This window comes from Colletotrichum costaricense, assembly GCF_030867565.1.
Source record: "Colletotrichum costaricense strain IMI 309622 chromosome Unknown Scaffold_12.1, whole genome shotgun sequence".
Taxonomy (NCBI): domain Eukaryota; kingdom Fungi; phylum Ascomycota; class Sordariomycetes; order Glomerellales; family Glomerellaceae; genus Colletotrichum; species Colletotrichum costaricense.
Window position 1 is genome coordinate 944,011 of NW_026848241.1, and position 19,238 is coordinate 963,248.

At 50.2% G+C, this 19,238-nt stretch overlaps 8 protein-coding genes across 8 annotated transcripts; 6 read left to right on the top strand and 2 right to left on the bottom strand.

Moving 5' to 3' along the window:
* Window positions 1-24: 24 nt before the first annotated feature.
* CCOS01_11269 (uncharacterized protein) lies at window positions 25-1,589 on the bottom strand (the record flags this gene model as incomplete). The annotated part of the gene is made up of 2 exons (XM_060459422.1): window positions 25-1,388; window positions 1,448-1,589. 2 exons carry the CDS (start codon window positions 1,587-1,589, stop codon window positions 25-27), a joined length of 1,506 nt encoding a protein of 501 aa, XP_060310154.1.
* Window positions 1,590-3,111: 1,522 nt separating this feature from the next.
* On the top strand, window positions 3,112-6,186 carry CCOS01_11270 (nonselective cation channel; the record flags this gene model as incomplete). Its single annotated transcript, XM_060459423.1, has 5 exons — window positions 3,112-3,269; window positions 3,741-4,100; window positions 4,168-4,196; window positions 4,248-4,349; window positions 4,409-6,186. 5 exons carry the CDS (start codon window positions 3,112-3,114, stop codon window positions 6,184-6,186), a joined length of 2,427 nt encoding a protein of 808 aa, XP_060310155.1.
* Window positions 6,187-7,592: 1,406 nt separating this feature from the next.
* CCOS01_11271 (pectinesterase) lies at window positions 7,593-8,642 on the top strand (the record flags this gene model as incomplete). The annotated part of the gene is made up of 1 exon (XM_060459424.1): window positions 7,593-8,642. One exon carries the CDS (start codon window positions 7,593-7,595, stop codon window positions 8,640-8,642), a length of 1,050 nt encoding a protein of 349 aa, XP_060310156.1.
* A 1,639-nt stretch (window positions 8,643-10,281) lies between these two features.
* On the top strand, window positions 10,282-10,745 carry CCOS01_11272 (uncharacterized protein; the record flags this gene model as incomplete). The annotated part of the gene is made up of 3 exons (XM_060459425.1): window positions 10,282-10,345; window positions 10,413-10,493; window positions 10,552-10,745. 3 exons carry the CDS (start codon window positions 10,282-10,284, stop codon window positions 10,743-10,745), a joined length of 339 nt encoding a protein of 112 aa, XP_060310157.1.
* Window positions 10,746-11,635: 890 nt separating this feature from the next.
* CCOS01_11273 (uncharacterized protein) lies at window positions 11,636-12,502 on the top strand (the record flags this gene model as incomplete). The annotated part of the gene is made up of 1 exon (XM_060459426.1): window positions 11,636-12,502. The coding sequence occupies one exon, from the start codon at window positions 11,636-11,638 to the stop codon at window positions 12,500-12,502; it is 867 nt and encodes a 288-aa protein (XP_060310158.1).
* Window positions 12,503-13,054: 552 nt separating this feature from the next.
* Window positions 13,055-14,852, bottom strand: CCOS01_11274 (uncharacterized protein; the record flags this gene model as incomplete). Its single annotated transcript, XM_060459427.1, has 6 exons — window positions 13,055-13,556; window positions 13,649-13,933; window positions 13,991-14,099; window positions 14,154-14,337; window positions 14,399-14,435; window positions 14,506-14,852. The coding sequence occupies 6 exons, from the start codon at window positions 14,850-14,852 to the stop codon at window positions 13,055-13,057; spliced, it is 1,464 nt and encodes a 487-aa protein (XP_060310159.1).
* Window positions 14,853-15,706: 854 nt separating this feature from the next.
* On the top strand, window positions 15,707-16,261 carry CCOS01_11275 (uncharacterized protein; the record flags this gene model as incomplete). The annotated part of the gene is made up of 3 exons (XM_060459428.1): window positions 15,707-15,720; window positions 15,773-16,177; window positions 16,240-16,261. The coding sequence occupies 3 exons, from the start codon at window positions 15,707-15,709 to the stop codon at window positions 16,259-16,261; spliced, it is 441 nt and encodes a 146-aa protein (XP_060310160.1).
* A 1,486-nt stretch (window positions 16,262-17,747) lies between these two features.
* Window positions 17,748-19,005, top strand: CCOS01_11276 (uncharacterized protein; the record flags this gene model as incomplete). The annotated part of the gene is made up of 4 exons (XM_060459429.1): window positions 17,748-17,775; window positions 17,850-17,997; window positions 18,056-18,802; window positions 18,894-19,005. The coding sequence occupies 4 exons, from the start codon at window positions 17,748-17,750 to the stop codon at window positions 19,003-19,005; spliced, it is 1,035 nt and encodes a 344-aa protein (XP_060310161.1).
* Window positions 19,006-19,238: the final 233 nt, after the last annotated feature.

Here is a 19,238-nt window from a genome sequence, read left to right on the forward strand (position 1 = left end):
TGAAAAGTCTACAGCAGCACTACTTCAAGTGAAAAATCGAAATTTGGGCGATTTCTCGCCGTCATGCAGCTCTGATGTATCGACATCCTGAGCTTGAAGGTTGACACCCTGGGCCTTGTTCCTTCGCCGGTTCTCCAATTTCATCCAGCCGCCGAGGATCAACGCCGATGCCATCGCCAACACGTTGCAGCAGCAGGTAACAATGAGAGTAGGAATGTACTTGGGTGCATATTCGGTCCGGAATGTTGCAGCCGATAAGATTCCAGCAAAGTTACCCAGACCTACAAGCAAACCTGTCGTGGCAGCGCGGCTGTTCTCGTTCAAATTGTTGTTATTGTGCCATGATTGAACCAGGCATGAAGGTGTATACGCCCCTGCAGCCATGAGGAAGCAGGCAAAGTAAGCCAGTTCACGGTTTTCCAAAACGTCGATTGCGATGAGAATGACCATGCCGACTAAAGAGGTTGCCAAGGCACCGACGATGTGAAACGTCCGTTCGTGGAAGTAGTCGGAGGAGTATGCTGTTGCCAGAAGTACCACAAAACCAACAGCGTTTGGGGCAACGGTCCAGAGATTCGTTTTGACGACGCTGTAGCCGAGACGCTGTACAATCTGGGGCAAAAAGTTGGACGTCGTGGCAAAGGCGACGGGATAGTTGAACGCGATGGAAAGCCAGAAAACAAATTTCCAATCCTTCCATAGCGTAAAACACTCTTTCCAGTCAAACTTGGAGTCCACTTTATTGGAGCCATCGCGAAGGGTCCTGGCTAGAGCTGCGGCCTTCTCTCTGTCGTTGAGAAACCAGGCGGTTGCTGGAGAAGCTGGCAGCCACCAAAAGGCTACGACACCGACGAGTACGGTCAGAACGCCTTCAATGAGCATAAGCCATTGCCAGCCTTGGAGTTTAGTGCCTTCGATCTGGAAGACACCATAGGAAATGAGGCCGCTGAAGGCTGCGGCTAGGAGAGCGCTGCCGAAGAAGATGGCGACGCGAAAGCCGAGCTCGGATCGCTTGTAGAATAATGTGAAGTAGAACACTACGCCGGCGAAGAAGCCGGCTTCGCATGCGCCGAGAATCAGTCGGAGTACCAGGATCCCAGCGAAGTTCTTCGATGCGATTTGGACGGTTGCGATGCCGCCCCAGACCACCATCAGCGCCGGTAAGACCCATCTTGCAGAGAACTTCTTTGTGAGGAGATTGAGCGGAAGATCCAAGGTTCCGAAAGGGATGTAGAAGAGAAGAATGAGCAGACTGTACTCGTTCCCTTTGAAGTTGAGATCTTTCTCAATTCCGTCGGTTTTGGCGTTGCCCAAGTTGGAGCGGTCGACCGCATTGAAGAAGTACATAAGAGAGAGATACGGCAACAGATAGAAGTCAAGCTTTCTCACTAAAAGCGGCATAATGTCAGCGTCAACCCAAACGATGATGTCCTTGACAAGAGCTTACCATAAGATCGCTCCCCTTCAGGGTCAACCACCACGCTGCTGCCATTCTGGGGGGAATGCAGTGAAGAGGCCTCGACGTCATCAGAGGATTCGCGCTTAAGGTCCTCGTCAGATTTGGCTGGTGTTTCGCTTTCGATCGCCATTGTTGTCGATATTGGACGGTAAGCTCAATGTGTTTCTGAAGTGCGATAGTGCCCCTGCCACCTTCAGATGTGCGCAATACGTCTGGTAAGACGAAACACCGACTGGTATGACCTCCAAATTGCTTCCTTGAAGGCTTGATATAAGGTGCTCATCTTCACCCACTCTTGCGCCGAGAATGGGGGTGATTATGCACCCTGCAGCTCAATGGGGGCATCCTTGTGATTGGAGCATGCATCGGGGAAAGTTGCATATCAGCCATATCTTATCTTGAGCGTGCAGCAAGTTGTATCTTATCAAATTCGAATGTCCGGGCTGCAACCAACAACTCCGGCATCGTTAGCCGATACGCCCTACTACTACCCGAAGGATCATACTACGTCCATTGTCTACTTGTACCCTTATTGCCGATCACTCACTTATCTTGTCTCATGATATTAGTCACCAATACCCTTTTTCGATGGCAGCCAATTGGCTTGATGAGCTCCTCGGGAATTAGTAGTATCCTACCTATGAATGGTGGTTTTCAACGAGATGAGGGCACTTGAGCGTAGAGGTTCCTTTCAGTGATTGAGTTCAAGTCCATGATTACATGGATCTCGAGGCAGCAGCCCTCACTAAAAACCAGGCTGCAGGCGCCGAGGCTTGGACAAAGGAAATAATTCAAATCAATGAGGTCTGATCTCATGTCTTTCCATGAGCTTTGGGCAAGGTTACTTACACTGGGTAGTTTGTTGGTAAACTAATACTTGCAATTCTACGTGCAGAACTTGCACACCTGCAGCTTGGGGTTCTATTCGATTTTTTCAGCCACTCTTGAAATGCTTTGTGTTTTTCTTTTAAAGTAAAATAGGCAACATCGTCAAACGTAGTCTTCGGTGACTCTAGGAAGAGTCACCTATCGTTACTGTCTTCACCTATCGTTACTGTCTGATTTGGCGCATGATGCCCTCAAGCCGTGCCAAAGTCAACGCTGTCTGAGCCTTTGCTGTAAAATGAAGTCACTCTTGTACTCTACCAACTGCCATTGACAGAACGGTCCAAGTCACTTTTGGAAGCTTTTCATAGGTGAACATCAAGCGTAAAGCTATAATGAGAAGGCGGGAAATAGGCACGGCCTTAAACGTCCGTGACTATTACATGATTTGCATCCTTAACACACAACGTAGGGCGTCTGATCCACACCCGACATGTAGATCTCAGTGATGCAAAACACCAACTGTAGCCCCAGTCAAGGCTTCTCAAAAGAACAAGTGAGTAGTGAGCCGTACCAATATAGACTTCAAGCGATTAGCTAGACGTATCTTGTTGCGGAGTACCTTTGGGGGCTAACCAGTATTTTTACTGAGTAGGTAAGTATCCACAGCACTACGGGCTAGGGACAGGGTTACAGCAAACCCATCTCCGCTTCCACGAGCATCGTCAAATCAGCATATCTGAGGGCTTGCCCTGATACCTCAAGCTCCATATTCACAAATTTTCGTCGAGAACCTCAACAATCACAGGTTCTTCGACCATGAAATCATGGAAGGGTGGCCGAGTTGGTTATGGCGCCAGGTTAAGGTCAGCTTAACATCTGTTTCCTGGTGGGGCAACCCGCGCGAGTTCGAGTCTCGTCCCTTTCAGATACCTTTTGCGCTACGGCCTGAAGAGGTTGCAAGTCACCTTTTTGGTCTTGTATTGTAAGAGCTCGTCGTGACCCTTGAGGACTAGGAGCTCATTATGTGCCTTATGATCGTGTGCCAACGGCCTATGTATGAAAGTACATGCGTAATGTTGAAGAATCACCTATCTCGCCGTGTGTGGCTTGCTGGAAAGATGGGTGTTGTTGAGGGTGAGCACGTGGTGAGACATCTGATCTCATCTCATCCTGGTTATCTAAGCTTAAAGCGCCTCACCTCGGTGAAGAAATTTAGAGTTGTCGGTCAACCATAAATGCCGCGGCGTTTATCCCATTTACGTCAGGCGGCACGAGCGTGGCAGTGCAAGCTGCTGATCGGATCGCGTTAGTGTTAAGTCAGATCGAGTCAGGGGACATGTGTAGATAAACCCCTCACTGGGAGGCAGCCCGAGCGCCTAATTGCATGCGATATTTTCACATTCTTCTTTGAACAAGTCGACAACATGCAGACCACTGATCTTTAACACGACAGCTTGGGACCAACGCGGGGAGCTGCATCGGCTAGGATTGTGGGTGGCTGGGCAAACAGGAAACATAACGAAGAGGGTGTCCCGGACGACCTTAGTGTGACTGAGCACTGTAAACAAGACGTTCTCTCATTATTACAACTCCCCCAACGTCAGATGGAAGAAGGAGAGGGCCCCCGAACCCCGGATTTGATTGACTGGACTCGACCACTGTCACCATGGGGTGATGGAGATTCGATGACGCGAGCCGCCAACGCCAACGACGAGCCCGATTTAGAGGCAGAGCAGCATGTCTCTGTCAGCGCCACCGCCAGCGTGAGCGTGAGCACTGAGGTGCCGCCCTCCGTGTATTTTACGATACACCGGTAAGTTTGAGGGTTTTTGCTGCCCCCATATCGGAATACCCGTACCTGATGGAGAAAAACAAAACAGAATCAGGCGACTTGTACTTGCAAGCATTGGTATGAGTAGCCGTTATTTCAATTGCCGATTTCCACTAACAATAATCCTAGATGACCCCTACACCCTAGATCAGCTCCGTGAGCCTAGGATGAACTCATTGGTTGTCCGACCTCTGGTAGATCGCCTATACGATCCCGACGATCCAACTGTCGGTATGTTTATTACTTGTAAACTTTGATCTAGCCAAGACGGCAGAGCTGATCCGTAAAAGTGTACTGCCTCCTCGCCAATCGGATTCAGTTTCTCAGACAACACATCAGCACCGCTCATCATACTGTTAATGTTGCGCGTGCGACTCTCTGCGAACTCGTCGCAAGTCGAGTACTACGTCGATATCACGAAGACCACCCAGGCCAGATAGGCTTACTCATCCTGGCACATATTCTCGTCGAAGGGTTCGACCCATTCCAAGGTGCTCCCGAGGAAGTTGAGAGCGAATGCAGGCAAGCCCAGTGGCCTATTCAGCGCCGAGACGGCCATGAGAGAAAGCTCACGACTTTAGAGCTGGCCATCATTTCCGAAAGCAAACTCTTCCTGAGTTCTTCAGCCTGCCAAAGGCTCGTCGACGCGGTTTGGCAAGGGGTCGTCACTTATACCCCCCTGTCGTTTGTCGATATCCTCCCGGATCATTACGAGTATGCCTCGGTTTCGCTATACGAGCCACATAGGGCACCGTTACTAGACGATAGACGCCTCATCGTACCGTGGATCAGACAGGTGACTGAGCTATTCCAGTTCGTCACTCTCGTCGGCCTGTATCTCTTGACAATGGTATACCGGAGTAGCCCTACGATCAGTGGATGGGAATGTCTGTTTGCCGTCTACACGGCCGGGTGGACTCTTAACGAGTTCGCGGCAATCATTGAGCATGGCTGGGCAGTCCACTCACAGACTCTGTGGTCTTTTCTTGATATCACGTTCAGCTTCATATTCAGCTGCTACATCTTCGCTCGGTTGTATGACGTCTTGGCGTATGGTGGCGTCATCGCTGACGGCTACGGGGTGCATATTCTCTGCTTGGCAGCTCCTGTACTACTTACCCGCGTGGCCTTTACGATCATGCCGGACAATATTGTTTTCATCGCCATGCACGCCATGATGAAGGATTTCACCCGCCTAACCTTCATCTCAATATGGTGCTTCATGGGTTTCTTCCTGTCCCTGCAATGGCTGATCGGTAGCAACGAAACGGCGACCAGCGGAAGCGGTCAACCTGCCTTAAACTGGTACGATACCTGCAAGTGGCTCATCTGGACGTGGTTCGGCTTGGATGGCACTGGGATTGACCGCTCTGATGAGTTCCACCCCATTCTGGGGCCAGCTCTGATGATTGCATTTGCATTTCTTGGCAATATCCTCTTCCTCACGATCCTGGTCGCGCTGTTGAGTAATACCTTCTCAAAGCTCATCGCTGACGCGCCTGCGGAGATCCAATTTCGACGAGCTGTACTCACCTTCGCCGGTGTGAAAAGCGACTCAATCTTTGCTTACCCCCCACCGTTCAACTTGATGGCCATCGCGATTCTCCTCCCGCTTAAGTCTGTTCTCAGCCCGCGGTCGTTCCATGATCTCAACATCTCTGTCATCCGAATATTGAACGCGCCAGCGCTCCTCATCATTAGCGCTCTGGAACGCCGCCGCCTCGCTCACCCCCGTCGCGCACGGTCGCAGTCTTTGCTGAACTGGAGCTTCAGTGGATTCAACCCGCACGGAGACATTCAGGCCGTTTTCAAGGTGGAGCCGCCGCCCGGGGTGGAGCGAGAGCTGGAGGAATTGGATAACCTGAGCGATGTCGGCTTCGCGGAGAGTGAGCTCGGGTCACGAGTATCGTGGGATGTGAATAGGTCAAGATCGCGGCGGAGAATGGCGAGGAGAAGGCGGCCTGGGAGAATGGTGTCTCCCATTAGTGTAGTGTTCCCGTTGCCGAGTGTCCAACGGGCTGGGACAAACGAGTTTGAGCCGTTGTCCGGATCGCCTGCCAGGCCGTAGTTCCGTCAAGTGGTCAGTCACGGCACCCAGAATACCGACACATATTAACTGTTACGTGGCTTGGTTTGCGGACGGGGAGATAGGGTTACAGCGGCCCCGGATAGGAACTGGCGATAATCCCCGGCGCGTCGGGCCCGGGGAAGGGATTACCAAAAGGAGATTTAATTGCATGCTGCAGGCTAGAGTCGTTGGCTAGATCTGAGCCTCAATACGAAAAGTACAAAGCCCGCGTATATTGAATGCTTGTTGTACATAATTGGTCTCGATTGACCGCCTCTCGTAGAGTTTGCGATTGGAAATTGCCATTTCTTTGTCTTTGCTGTTCAGGTAATCAATTTTCACTCGAGGGGCGGTTGACAACGCAGCCCAGGTTGTTTATTCTCAGGGGCTGATCAGGTAAACTACTACGCAAACTCAAAGGCCGTGAGTACTATAATCGAGTCAACTCCATGTCGATCTGTTTGTGCAAATTGAGGGGAGTTTCAGATAGTATCCACCGGCTGCCGGTCTGTCCGCCAAGGCATCTTTGAACAATGTTGGTGATGCTATCCCTGAAAGAATTAGAAAACATTGCCAGTCCTTGGAAGTGATAATCAAATAAACTTTGCAAACTGGTTCGACTGCGCATTTCCGAGAATCTGCGCGGCGGGCGGCCGCACCACACGCCTTCCGCAGGGCAAACCGAGCTCGGAGAAAACCTGCCCAACGTTTAAATAGCAAAAACCTTGCTGAGAGATTTCTGTTTGCGAGCATTGAACCGAGCTGCAGAGCAATGCACTTTGGGCCTAGTCTCAATAACTGCACGGTGAGCAACACGAGGGGTAAAAAACAAGCTGGCATCTTGTTTGTTGCTGTTCACCGTTAAAGACTCGAAGCGAGGCGGTAAATCTCGAAAACGTGGCGCAACACTAGAGCGTTTACCCGCGGACGTCCACCAATAAAGAAATAATTTTGGAGCTTGGCCACCTCCTAAAGCCTGACTCGTGATCCCCTCACGATTAGTTAGCCAAGAGCCGCAACGAGCCCCGGGAGGAAAGGAAACTAAATAAGGGTGCTTGGCAGCTTTCGAGTGACACGGGAGACGCCATTGGAGGAATGTTCGATCTGAAGTCTCCGTCCTGCACTCCGCATGCAAGCCCTTCCCTGCACCAAGTGCCGTGGTCCCGCTGGTGTAATTGGATGTAACCCTATCGAAGGCTTTCAGATGAACGCAATCGACTAGAGCGCAAGGACGAGGTCTTTGGAAAGACCAGCAGACCAGGGAAAAGGTATATGTCCCAGAGCTTCGGTTCTGGGTTTTCCAGAGTTACTTGGTGAATAAATACACTGCGGCTTTCCCCATGTTTTGAGGTTACAGCGTCCCTGCCCACTCTATTCTGTCTTTACCTTCTTCTATACACTCTTTCATGATGGTTGCCTTTCTCCAACTTCTTACATTCGCCGTGGCAGTCGTCGCAGCTCCGGCTGAGGTTTCCCTCGATGTCGGCCTCGGTGGAAAGAACTGCGATGGCAAGTTCGCCAGAACTCGCCCTTCTTCCAACTCGCTGGTCGTCGATGCTTCCGGCAAGCAACCTAACAGCTACCTCACGCTTAACAGCGCCGTCGCCGCACTGAAGAACGTCACCGACGATCAGAGCATCTTCATCATGCCCGGCACCTACACCGAGCAGGTCCGCATCCCCAACTACCTCGGCAACCTCGTCATCCAAGGATACACTTGCGACTCCCGCGACTACGCCGATAATCAGGCCACCCTCACAAACAACCTCTCTCGCACCATGGCCAACCTCACTAGCAACGACCAAACCGCCACTCTCCGTCTCTGGGGAGATAACATCAAGATTTACAACCTCAACATTGCCAACACTTTTGGCCAGGCCGATAAGAATGGCATGGCGCTGGCTGTCAGCGCACAGAAGACCAACCTCGGCTTCTATGCTTGCAAAATTACCGGATACCAGGACACCGTCTACGCCAACGAGGGTAGACAGATCTACGCAAAGACCCTCATTAACGGCGCCGTCGACTTCATCTTTGGTCTGCGCGCCGCAGCCTGGTTCGAGAAGTGCGACATTCAGACCATCGGAAAAGGCTACATCACCGCCAACGGCCGCGATGCAGCCAACAACACTTCCTTCTATGTCTTCAACAAGGCCAACATTACTGGCACCAGCGGAACTGCCTCCGTCACCCTCGGTCGTCCGTGGAGACCGTTTTCCCGTGTCGTCTTCCAGCACAGCGAGATGAGCGATGTCGTTGCGCCGATTGGCTGGTCTATCTGGGACAAGACGCAGAGCACGGCCAATGTCTACTTCAAGGAGTTTGAGAACACGGGTCCCGGTGCGGCAGGTGTTAGGGCTAACTTCAGCTCCACGCTTACCAAGGCTGTTCAGGATGTCGAACTTCTCGGCGAGGGATTCAAGAAGGAGTGGTGGGTTGACGCTTCGTACCTGTGAACAGAAATCATCCTTTTAATAGCGTAGCATACTTTATTATACCAAAAGTTTAGTTAGCCTGAGATAGACTACTACTACCACGGACTTCAATCCCAGAACACCGACGGGCATAGTTCTCATCGTCACTTGAGTAGACTTGATCTACGCACGATCAGTGATGTGTATGTGACTACCTACCACTCTAAGAAGCTTCGGGCATCTATGCGCTGAAATTTGTGGTATATGTACCTGCCGAGAGCGACATTTCCTTGTTCTTCGTCAAGAGTTCCCCTCGTAGAAGGCGGCCTAGCTAAACTATTTCCTTCGGATTCGATGTGGATGCAGACTTTGTCACCGGCCAACGGGTTGGGTACCACACGTAACACCGTGCGGGCCATTCTCATACTTAGCTACATGTAGTTACAGTCAAAGCTACATGCAAGGTTCCAGCTTTTACTTGCTGGTCATCATGTTCCCTCTTACATACAGTACTTACCTCATGAATCGTTATCCGTGTCACTCACCAGTGGCTGCATGTTTGCACATGTCGCCGATGTTGTCGACCTGTTCCTTCTTCGAGCGTCAAATTTGATGTTCAGGCGTCTGGTTGGGCTCGTCTTATATCTCAACCGCTGAACGCCTAGACTTTCTCGCCATGGCACGTGAAGCTGAAAGCTTGTATTTCGTCTAGACAGGGTGTGACTACGGAGATAGAGTACGATAGCAATGACTGTGTAATAGCATTCACAGGCAAGCCGTCGTATTTTTCTGGTTGAGCAGAGTGCTCCCATCACATTGTCTGAGGGCATCTGCAGGCACCTGCGCAAAAAGCTCATGTCCGCACGTTCATGCGTAGCACTCTGGTTGAGAGAACTGATTCACGATCTCGCGTTTTCGGCCCACGCCGATGCTAGGCAACCGAATTCATGACAACCGCCTTCCAGATACGGAAATCTTCAAATAAGCAATCGGGCCCTAACACCAAAGTCCCTCCGAGGATCCATCGCTGAGGCCCTACGAGGCTAAAGTAGATGGGGTGCCCACAGATGTAGTGGGTCGATGTAAGCATATTATGGAAAGGCACGAGCCGTGATCCGAATGACCCTAGGCAGTTCGACATGTTATCCGCTAGGTTCATGGTGTCCACGACCTCAAATACCGTCGTTTTCGTTCCACAAAGCTAGGCGGTGATATTAGGTTCGAGCTTGGCCTACTCAATATCTAGGAAAATGAACAGGTTGTTGTTAATCGAAAGAGCTTCGAAGCTCGGTAGCTGAATCTGGCTTTATCATGTTGATAGTAAGGAAGAGCTCCGCAGTCTATGAGGCTAGATGATTAGAGTCAAATTCTCTGCCAAGATTATCGAGGGTCTCGTATTGGCCCACCGGGAAGGAATGCGTCGAAAGTCCCTGTCAGGTTTAAATCCTTCCGGTCATATTGAGAAAACGGGACCTGATCTCACACCCGGCTAATCGGCATGCGGGGCAGGTTCATGCCGCAACGGGGCACTCGCCCGAAGGATCAGCGTACATCGATCGAAAGAAGCTCAGTCAGACTTTTAATACTTAGTGTCCGGGGGTTCTCGGTATCAACTGCAGTGATACTTCCTTAGGGCTGCAAACTCCCTTCGGCGGAGAGATCCCTACGGTACCTGCACACGATGGTAGACATGCGCCTATTTTGGCGCTATCTTGAGTGGGTCGCTCGAACTGAAGCTGACGATTGTGAGTCCAAACCTGTCAGAAGTTGTTTGCTGCATATAGCAAAGACTGGCAACTGATGGTGTAGCAGGGCTTTTTCTAACAAGCCTCATCACAACGCTCTACCTGCTCTACGTTGCCTGCACAACTGGCGTGCGATTCAAGAAAATCAGTTAGTTCACTCGCGACTCGCAACACTCATTGCATCAACCAGACTGATTCATCGCTAGTCGGATGGGTCTTTCTTGGGTTTGTAGAGTCGATGGTCTTGTTTATCCGAGGTAACCGCGAAGGTCTAGACTTAGCAGACAAGCAACGGCTATTGTTTCTGTGGGCTGGTCAGCTGTTCACTTGTTTTGTCCTCTTTTTGTGGTCATTGCAGGACTCGAGTTTGGAACTGGACGAATCCCTGAAGAAAGGCTGAGAAGGTAGCTGTAAAACCATGGAGCTCATCCATCGGCTGAGACAGATTGTAGTACGATCAATGGCCGAGATGGCTTTGGTATTGGTGGACGGTGTTGGTGCCGAGATGGAACGTATTGGCACCCTTCAGGGCCCGATGGACTTTGAACCACAATCATAAGCTTGAATTGGTTCTTTCATAAGACAAGGGCTTATTGGGTGCATGGAGCCGGTTGGAGCGTACCAAAGCATTCATGTCTAACCAATGTATCTAACATCCTACCGTGAGCGTTCTCAGGGATACCTGCAGTGATCTCATCTCGAAGACTTCCTCGAATTTCATGGTTCCGGCACTCTCTAATCGCCGTAGGAGTCCCCGGGGCCCGAAAGCAGGCTTGCCATTCTCAAAGAACTTCCCAGATCTTGCTATGAGAAATACTCATTCTTGTACCTGTCAACATGGTGTTGTATAGTGTACGGCAAATCGGCAATTTTTCTGGAATGGTCAAGTGTGCCAATTCAACGTTAAACCGGGTCTCTATGTGGTCAGCGGCTAGTCGGCAGCACCCGACTACTTTTCGGCGGGGAAACATGGATCATCTCCTGACTTTGAGCAACTAGAACTTCAACCGCCCCTTGCAGGACTATCCGTTACTAGTAAGCATGCAGGTTATCTTCTGTGACTGCCTGGAAGTGTGGGACTTACACCTCAAGACCTGAGGAGGATTCTCTCGATGCTGATATTGTGAGCTGATACGATGCGGGCGGAACTTTGGTATTGCTATGAATTGATCAAAAAGTTATAAAAGCAATGACCTACCTACTCCAAGGGTCACAATCTCAACTCAGACAGACTCTACCAAGCCAAGGCTTTCAAATCATCCCTTTATCTTCCAATCTTATCACTTCAGAATGTTCTTTCTCCCAATTCTCGCATCTCTGCTGGGCAGCGCCATCGCTCATCCTGTGGTCAGCGATGTCACAGCTCTGGAGGTTCGTGAAGTGGGCATGAGTCCTGTCTCTCCTCTGACTGCCCGTGCAGAGTGCTCGACTCTCTCAACTGTCATTGAGCAGATCGGCACTAGCAGCGAGGTCGCCGTGTATGCCACCACCGGTGGCCTCACTGCCCTGTACGTTTGCAGACGTATCAACGGGCGTGAATGCGACACTCTTGCCAGCGCCATCGCCGCCGGTGTTGCAAGCATCTTCCTGATCCTGCAGAGATCCGGTGCCATCTCCGCCCGTGATGGCAGCACTGAGTCCCTCGTCGACTTCCTCACCCGGGAGCTTGCCGCCGATGGCTCTACCTTCCAATCAATAACCGACGCTACCCCCCACCTGCTCGCTCGCTATGACTCTGACGAGCGTACCCCTCAGTCTGTCGCCAGCGTCCACGGTCTCAACTTCCTCAACACCACTCTGAATCTGGACGTCTACGACTTTGGCGACGGCGAGGGTCACATCTACCTTCCCTTCGATGAGGAGCAGGAGCCCATCACCAAGCGCATGGAGAAGCGTGCATCTGCCCCTGGCTTCAAGATCGCTTACACCACCCGTCTCCAATCCAAGCTCACTCGCGCTCATCAAATTGAGATTTCCCAGCGTCTTGCTACCTACTGGAACACCCGTGCCAGCTGCTGCAGCCTTCACGATCTCATTGGCTTCGTCAAGACTGACCACACTGCCAACTTTTACTATCGAATCATCCCTGAGACGGTTAACTTTGGCCTCAACTACGAGTCTGTTGACATTTGTGGTGGCATGGCTAGCTACTTGTAAGCGCGAATGGGTCACGTTCTGTTGCGAGATTTCTTATACAAAGCTTTTTTGTTTAAGGGGATAAAGTATTACCCTGAGAGATGATGATTGGTGGACTTTCACTAGATGTATAAAACTTGGGACACAATACTTGGCGGAACTTTGGCTATTATAGTTAAGAGTAGCAAAGACTGTAACAAGGTACTGTTAAATCTCGCAATACGATGTCCTAAGACTATAATACGATGTATTTTTATCTGAGAAGAGAATAATTTGAATAGTTTGGTCGCTGGCATTTGAAGACTTGTCATTGTCATAGACATAATCACAGAATGACTAGAGACTAGGTCTCTTGCCGTGTATATCCACTTGTGAACGGTTTCTCAATAGAGCGGAAATTTGAGAAAGGCTGGATCCGGATGTATTGATTTTATCCAGCAGTTTACGGCATAAAAGGCCCGGATACATTTCGCAACAATTCTTCTTATTTACAGTTGTGTATTTAACACAAGAACTATATACAAAGCAATATTATGATAATGTAGAGTGAGCGACACCTGCCTGCAACTTTAATTATGTAGCCGGGTACGTCTTCTCGACTACCACCCCGCATGGGTAGTTGTCCTTCCCAACCTGACTTCCAGCGATGTTCATCAGTGTATTCCACAGACTCGTGCATACAGGGAGGGAAAAGAAACCGGGTGTCTGGACGCCTCCGGTCCACATGAGCTGATCCACGCCTCCGGCACTATCGTCCAGGGAGACGGTGTAGCCATTTCGATTCCCGTTGTTCAAATAGCCGCCGTATGAGCTGATGACAATATCTTCCAAGGTAATACCACCCCAATTCTTGCCGTCGAGCACGTCGTGGGTGGCACCCGCCATCAGCTGGAAGGGAGGGTCAGAGTCTGGGAGACCAGGCGTATCGGCTTGCACGTCGACTCGGTAGGTACCGACGGTCAAAACGTAGAACTGATTGCCGTTCCAGCATACACCAGCCTTATCATGTGTTTCTTGCGTCATGTAGGGGTTCAGAGTGTTGGGCATGGTGTTGGAACACGCGTCACCGGTTTTTCTATAGGTCAATGTCTGTTAGCCATGCTTTTCGTTCGACCTGTGCGGAAACAGCGATGCGGCAAACAATGCCTTGGTGGAAGATCAACTTACAGCACAAAAGGCGTGTAAGCAGCAGGCGCTACTTGCCACGCAATGGGAATCATCTGTCCGAACATGATGGTCTCGACCACGTTAACCATGCCGGAGAGATTAATGTCGACCGGCAGCGTGTTCATCATGCCGTCTCTGATAAAAGACTCAAGCATGCCTATGGTGGTGCTATTCGACCCGGAGAAGATCTCGGACAAATAGTCCTCTTGCGTCTTCTTCCATACGTCGAACAATGCGCCCATCGCAGAGGTCAAATCATTTTGCACGCTCGCAGAGTCTTTGGCACTATTCCGCGACAATTAGTTTACTGTCCTTTGAAAGTCCGCATGACACAGAACTTACGATTTCGTGTTGTCTTTTCCCAGAGCAAATGAGGCGGATATGGCGCTGTTGAACGTGTCTTTTGCGAACCCGAAATTGTTGCCCGCAAATATCGCGGCATCCTTGATGACTTTGATAGATCATATTAGCTCACTCTTCACAACAAGAGTTCAGCTAGGCATACCGATATTCCACAAGCCGGCTGATGCCATGCCGATGCCAAATGCCATCACATCCAGTATAGTCTTAATGAGAGTCGACTGATCATCTGCCTTCAGCTGAGGTGCGAATGTAGATGTGAAATCTCCCATGGCGGCAGATATGCTCAACTGCGCATCTTGAAGTGCCTCGTGGTATTTTTGGTACACCTTGCCGTCAACGTGTTAGCCGACTAGATCGTTCAAGATTGGAATTTTGGGTGCGTCTTACATCGTGTAGTTTGGAGAAGGAGTTGAGGAGAAGGAATCTTCGTACGTTATCAGGTCAGAACCTTCTCAGGTAGACTTCCAGTTCGAATTGACGCAGACTGGACTTACCCTGCTGGGTGCTTTGTATCGGCACACTGAACCGTAGTTGAGCATGGTGTGTTGACAGGATCTTGGCAATCCCAACCCTCCGGTCCGCCGTAAAAGTCGCTGATAAATGCTGGAAACTTGAGCTGGGCTGAAGTTGTTCCTGGCTTATAGGCTTGCCATGCAGCAACAGCTTCTTTCCACGAAGTATTTGTGTCAGCTGATGCCCACCGGACATTAGCCAGAACCTTTGCGTCGGTGACATTGGCGTCGGAGCATGTAGTTTGCTCCCATTTATCAGTACGCGTCCAAAGAGCGGTAGGGATGGCATGGGCGTTGGACGCCAGAAGAAGGAAGGCTAAGTTGCGCATCGTATTGTTTGTTGTGGTAGTGAATGTGGCGATGCTGTGATACCATAAGTTCTTGTTGCGTTCCTGGAGTGTTTAGATAGTAATAGACTTGCTTATGACAAGAGTTGATTAACCCCTTTGTGGTTCCGCAAAAGGGCTCGACCAACTCTGAGTCGTGAAGTACCAAGGCGCTTCAATAATTGTAGGCAGAAAATCATCCCACGTGTAAGCTGGCTTGCACGGCATTGGTGTCGCCTAGGAACAATAATGGGGCAGGCGAACCTGTGGAGGGCTTGGAGATTCCCATGGTGACACTTTGATCACTCGAAGGTCAGTGATAATCTTTTGGAAATATGATTTGGGACGGAACAAGCTTTTAATATATCAGAGTTATTTACCTTACCTAGCAGGCGCGCAGCACGTTTTCTGAACTGAGTCATTGCCGCAAATGATCGCAGGAGGATTTTCAAGCACGTGGGCCCGTAAGTGGTCAACATAACAAAGATTATGGGCAAACAGCAAATTTTCTGCCCTTTGCTCTCATTATAGTACGGAATGTCGGCATGGCTGGCCCCAATGGCCCCCGGTTCTATCCTCATTTGCGAATCACACTGCGTGTCTGTAAGGAACTTTCAGCACTGTCGTTATTTCAGGTTTTCCGATATCTGATGTGTCAATAAGCAGGAGTCTTAGCTTTCCAAGTCGAAAGCATCGCCCATTCTCTATTACCTCGTCGACTGGCTGCAAGAGTGCTACCTGAAGACGAACCACAGAGTTTCCAAACAACGGCTTTAAGATATCTTTCAGAACCTGAACTTCCGCATCTCCCTTGTAAAAGCGACCTCAGGCGTGAGAGCCAATAGTCGTTACTCACAATGGCCTTCAAACAGTAAGTATCTCGATCCCCAGCTCCACGTCACCACTGGACTGAAAGTAGCTAGGCTCGTTATCTTCTTCTTTTTCCTATTCTACGGCCAGGTTGTCGTAGGCTCAGGGTGCAATCAAATTCACTGTCAGGTGTCTGTATGCGCTCCGAATGCAGACGATGCGTACAACGTGGCGAGCCTTGGTCTCGTTGCAATCATGGGACCTGACTGCGCGAGCTGGCAACCAAATTCGCCCGTGAGCGGAGGCCAAGGTGCGTGCGCCAATGGCCTTCAGACATACACTGGTGCTTTCGATATCTGGCGCGGCTGGAATGCGATGGGTGGCGATTACTCTGCTACTTTCGCGCAATGGGGGAACTTTTTGGGCGCCACTTGCACTGGCGGCAAAACTGTCTCATGCGATCCAAAATCAGGACAGTATCCTAATCCCGTCAATGGAAAGTGTCAAACTCAGCAATGGTAAGTTGCAAGCAAAGCAGACTGCGAGGATATTCGGTTCGATCGAGCTAACAAGGTGGCAGTGTTATCGACAAAACTTGTTAGACACGGGACCCGCACCGGATTCAAGATACCGAGCAGATTACTGAATATTTTGTTCCAATATCACTTGAGCTTTCGGTGGTCGAATTCTGCGGGAGACATACCGTCGGCTATTATTTGACACGTTCCCAATAGCAAGCTGTTGAACATTTACTCGATCGTTTGAAAATTCCCTATAATTGAGAGCTGATTCGGCTTCTCGGCTAGCAAATTATCTGGTCCCTTTCTCGCTGGAAACAGCTTATGCCTGTGACCTCCAATGGCTCGAATCTCTTTCTGATGTCGACTAAGACGCAACATAATATGCACATATGGGCATTCATCTGACCAGGGCTCGGAAACCCTTGTCGAGTTATTTGTCCAACTTTGGGAGTTATTATTCAGCGAGATGGTGAGCGGACGCGTATCAAATGTCAATGACGATACTGCTGGTAGTGGGTTTACACGTCCTCGGGCTTGGAGTCATCCGATGGCGATACTATGACGGCAGCCGTGTAGCATTGAGTTCGGCTGGAGTCGGAGCGATGCGTAAGGTGCTGTTGGAAAGTCTCACTGACAACGACATTTTGCTGGGCAATAATAGAAGTAAAGATGGATGGAAGCCCTTTTCGAAGCCGCCAGGAATATAAGCCACTACCAGCACAGTGTTCTGCATGACTCTCGACATAGCCAGCAGCGCCCTGAGCAGAAGTCACAACAGGCGACATCAGCTTGTTTCTGCACATCGTTGAGTTGCTGTTCAGTTACCATCTTACATACAGAGCAGTGATCGAGTAATAAGGTTTCTCACAAATACATGCCACAGCTTGGAAATTCAGCCTCTTTTTAGCTCTCTGGCTGTCCTTTTCGGGACAAACGCCCGATCTTAGGTAAAATATCTGACATGTCACGAAACCACCCTGGGTGATAAATTGTTTCGGCATATTGAAGTGAGTTTACGTTTCTTCTGCCGTACTGAAGAACTACTCATTGGATGATGTGTTATGATTCAGTTGCCTAAGATTGACGCCAACTCAATTTGTCAGGACGACAAGAACCGCACAAGTTTGACATGCAGGCACGTGCAGGGTAGCAAGAGATCCAATTCAAAGGCATGATCACCTGCAACTCGGCACCGTCGTCACTGAGAGTCTTAATAATCAAGAGCCACAATGAAATCAAGATGGTTAATCTGGGTCTTACGCTCCGCGGGACAACGCCGAGCATGGACACAAAGTCTCGTTCTCGGAGACGATTAAAGTCCGACTTGACGCACATGCGATGATCCATCCACACATAAGCTAAGCAAAGCGTTCCCACCTTACCACTTTAGGCATCTATGCTACTTCGGACGCCTTCGATCTCATATTTCTAGACTGTGATTCCTATCCGTACTTTAGATCGGAACCTCTACCCCATTTTTACAACTCCCATACCTTGAGCTCTCCCGCAAAAGCCGCCCAGTCTGCGTTGGGATACTTACATCCTTTCCATCAGTTGCGTGGAAACGATGGATCCGCCGACTATCGAATGGTTCGGTCAGTCTATAACATAGCAGCACTCTACCGAGTCAATAGAAGTACGTGAACTGACTCCATCGACGGCAACCTAGGCGCCACGACCTTTCGACTGCGAGCCAACGGTCTGGTCTTGTTTCTAGATACATGGTTGGAGAGGCCCTCTGTGCTACCGAAGCATCTTGATATCAATGATGTGATTGAAGCAGATTATATCTTCATATCTCATGCCCATTTCGATCAGTAGGTCAATTAGGCTCTCTCTGGATTATGCTTGTGTAAGGCTAAACAGTAGCCATAGCCTGCCTGGTGCGGATAAGATAGCGAAGAAGACCGGTGCTGTGGTTATCGCAAACGGCGAGGCGATTAACCTTCTCCGAGATGCGGGCGTCAACGAATTTCAGCTCTTCCCCGTCGCGGGCGGAGAGCGTATTCCATTGTTCACCAAGAACGACCGTAAATCTGCGGCAGACGGCGAAATACCTATCGCTGATGGTCCGCCCGGAATGCCAGCTAGACCGAATCACTCTCGAGCTGTCATGTCTGTTCACGTTTGGCCTTCTTTACATGCTCTGATGCCTGGAAGTGGACATCATGATATTCCAGAGGAGATTGACACTGGAACAGTCTACAAAGGCGAGGCTACACCGTATACTTGTACCCTTGACATTACAATGGGGATGAAATACGGCCTCTTGCGCAACAAAGAAGACATGCCGCTCGAACAGATGGACGACGGAATGAAATCCTTTGCAGAGTACATCAGCGACAGGAAGAACAACGTGTTTTCGCACTACGATGGCGGACAACTAGCCTACAACTTCCTTATCGGGCCCGGGCAGACTGTGTTCTGGAACGGACATTTGGGTGGTTATGAGGGCATTATCAAGAGCATTGAGCCAACCCCAGATGTGGCGATCCTCACCATCGCGGGGCGAGCCAATCTGAACGGCCGACCTTACGATGGATCTGCTGCCCAGTTCGCGACGAACCAGATCCGGTGGCTATCTCAACCCAAGAAAGTGATCTGGGCTCTCCATGATGAGGGGTAAGTTTCATCTTTCGGAACAGGTGGGGGAGGCAGCACATGGAGTATGTACGTTCTAAGTGACTGACATCTTTGGGCGACGAAATCATAGTGCGATCAAGCCGTATCGGGTAAACACCGCCGCCGCAACTGCCATGGTCCATGCTCAGACCTCATCAACAGTGGAAGAGCTCGAGTTCGGTCTCGCAAAACCGCTTTTCTGAACTAACCTGATGATCGAAGGTTGGACTCGGTTAGGCTAACCAGCAAGTTTCTAGGCGAGAAAGTCCATTTTGGTTCTGTTTGGCAACTCAATAGGAACGGGCCGACCATTGTGGTTTGGTTTTGCCCTGTGACATGTAACCTTATTCAAGCGACGCATCGGAGAGCTGCGGGCACCGAACACCGAGCCAGTCGGAAGGCGGCCACGTACCATTTCACGGACCCGTGTGGAGTT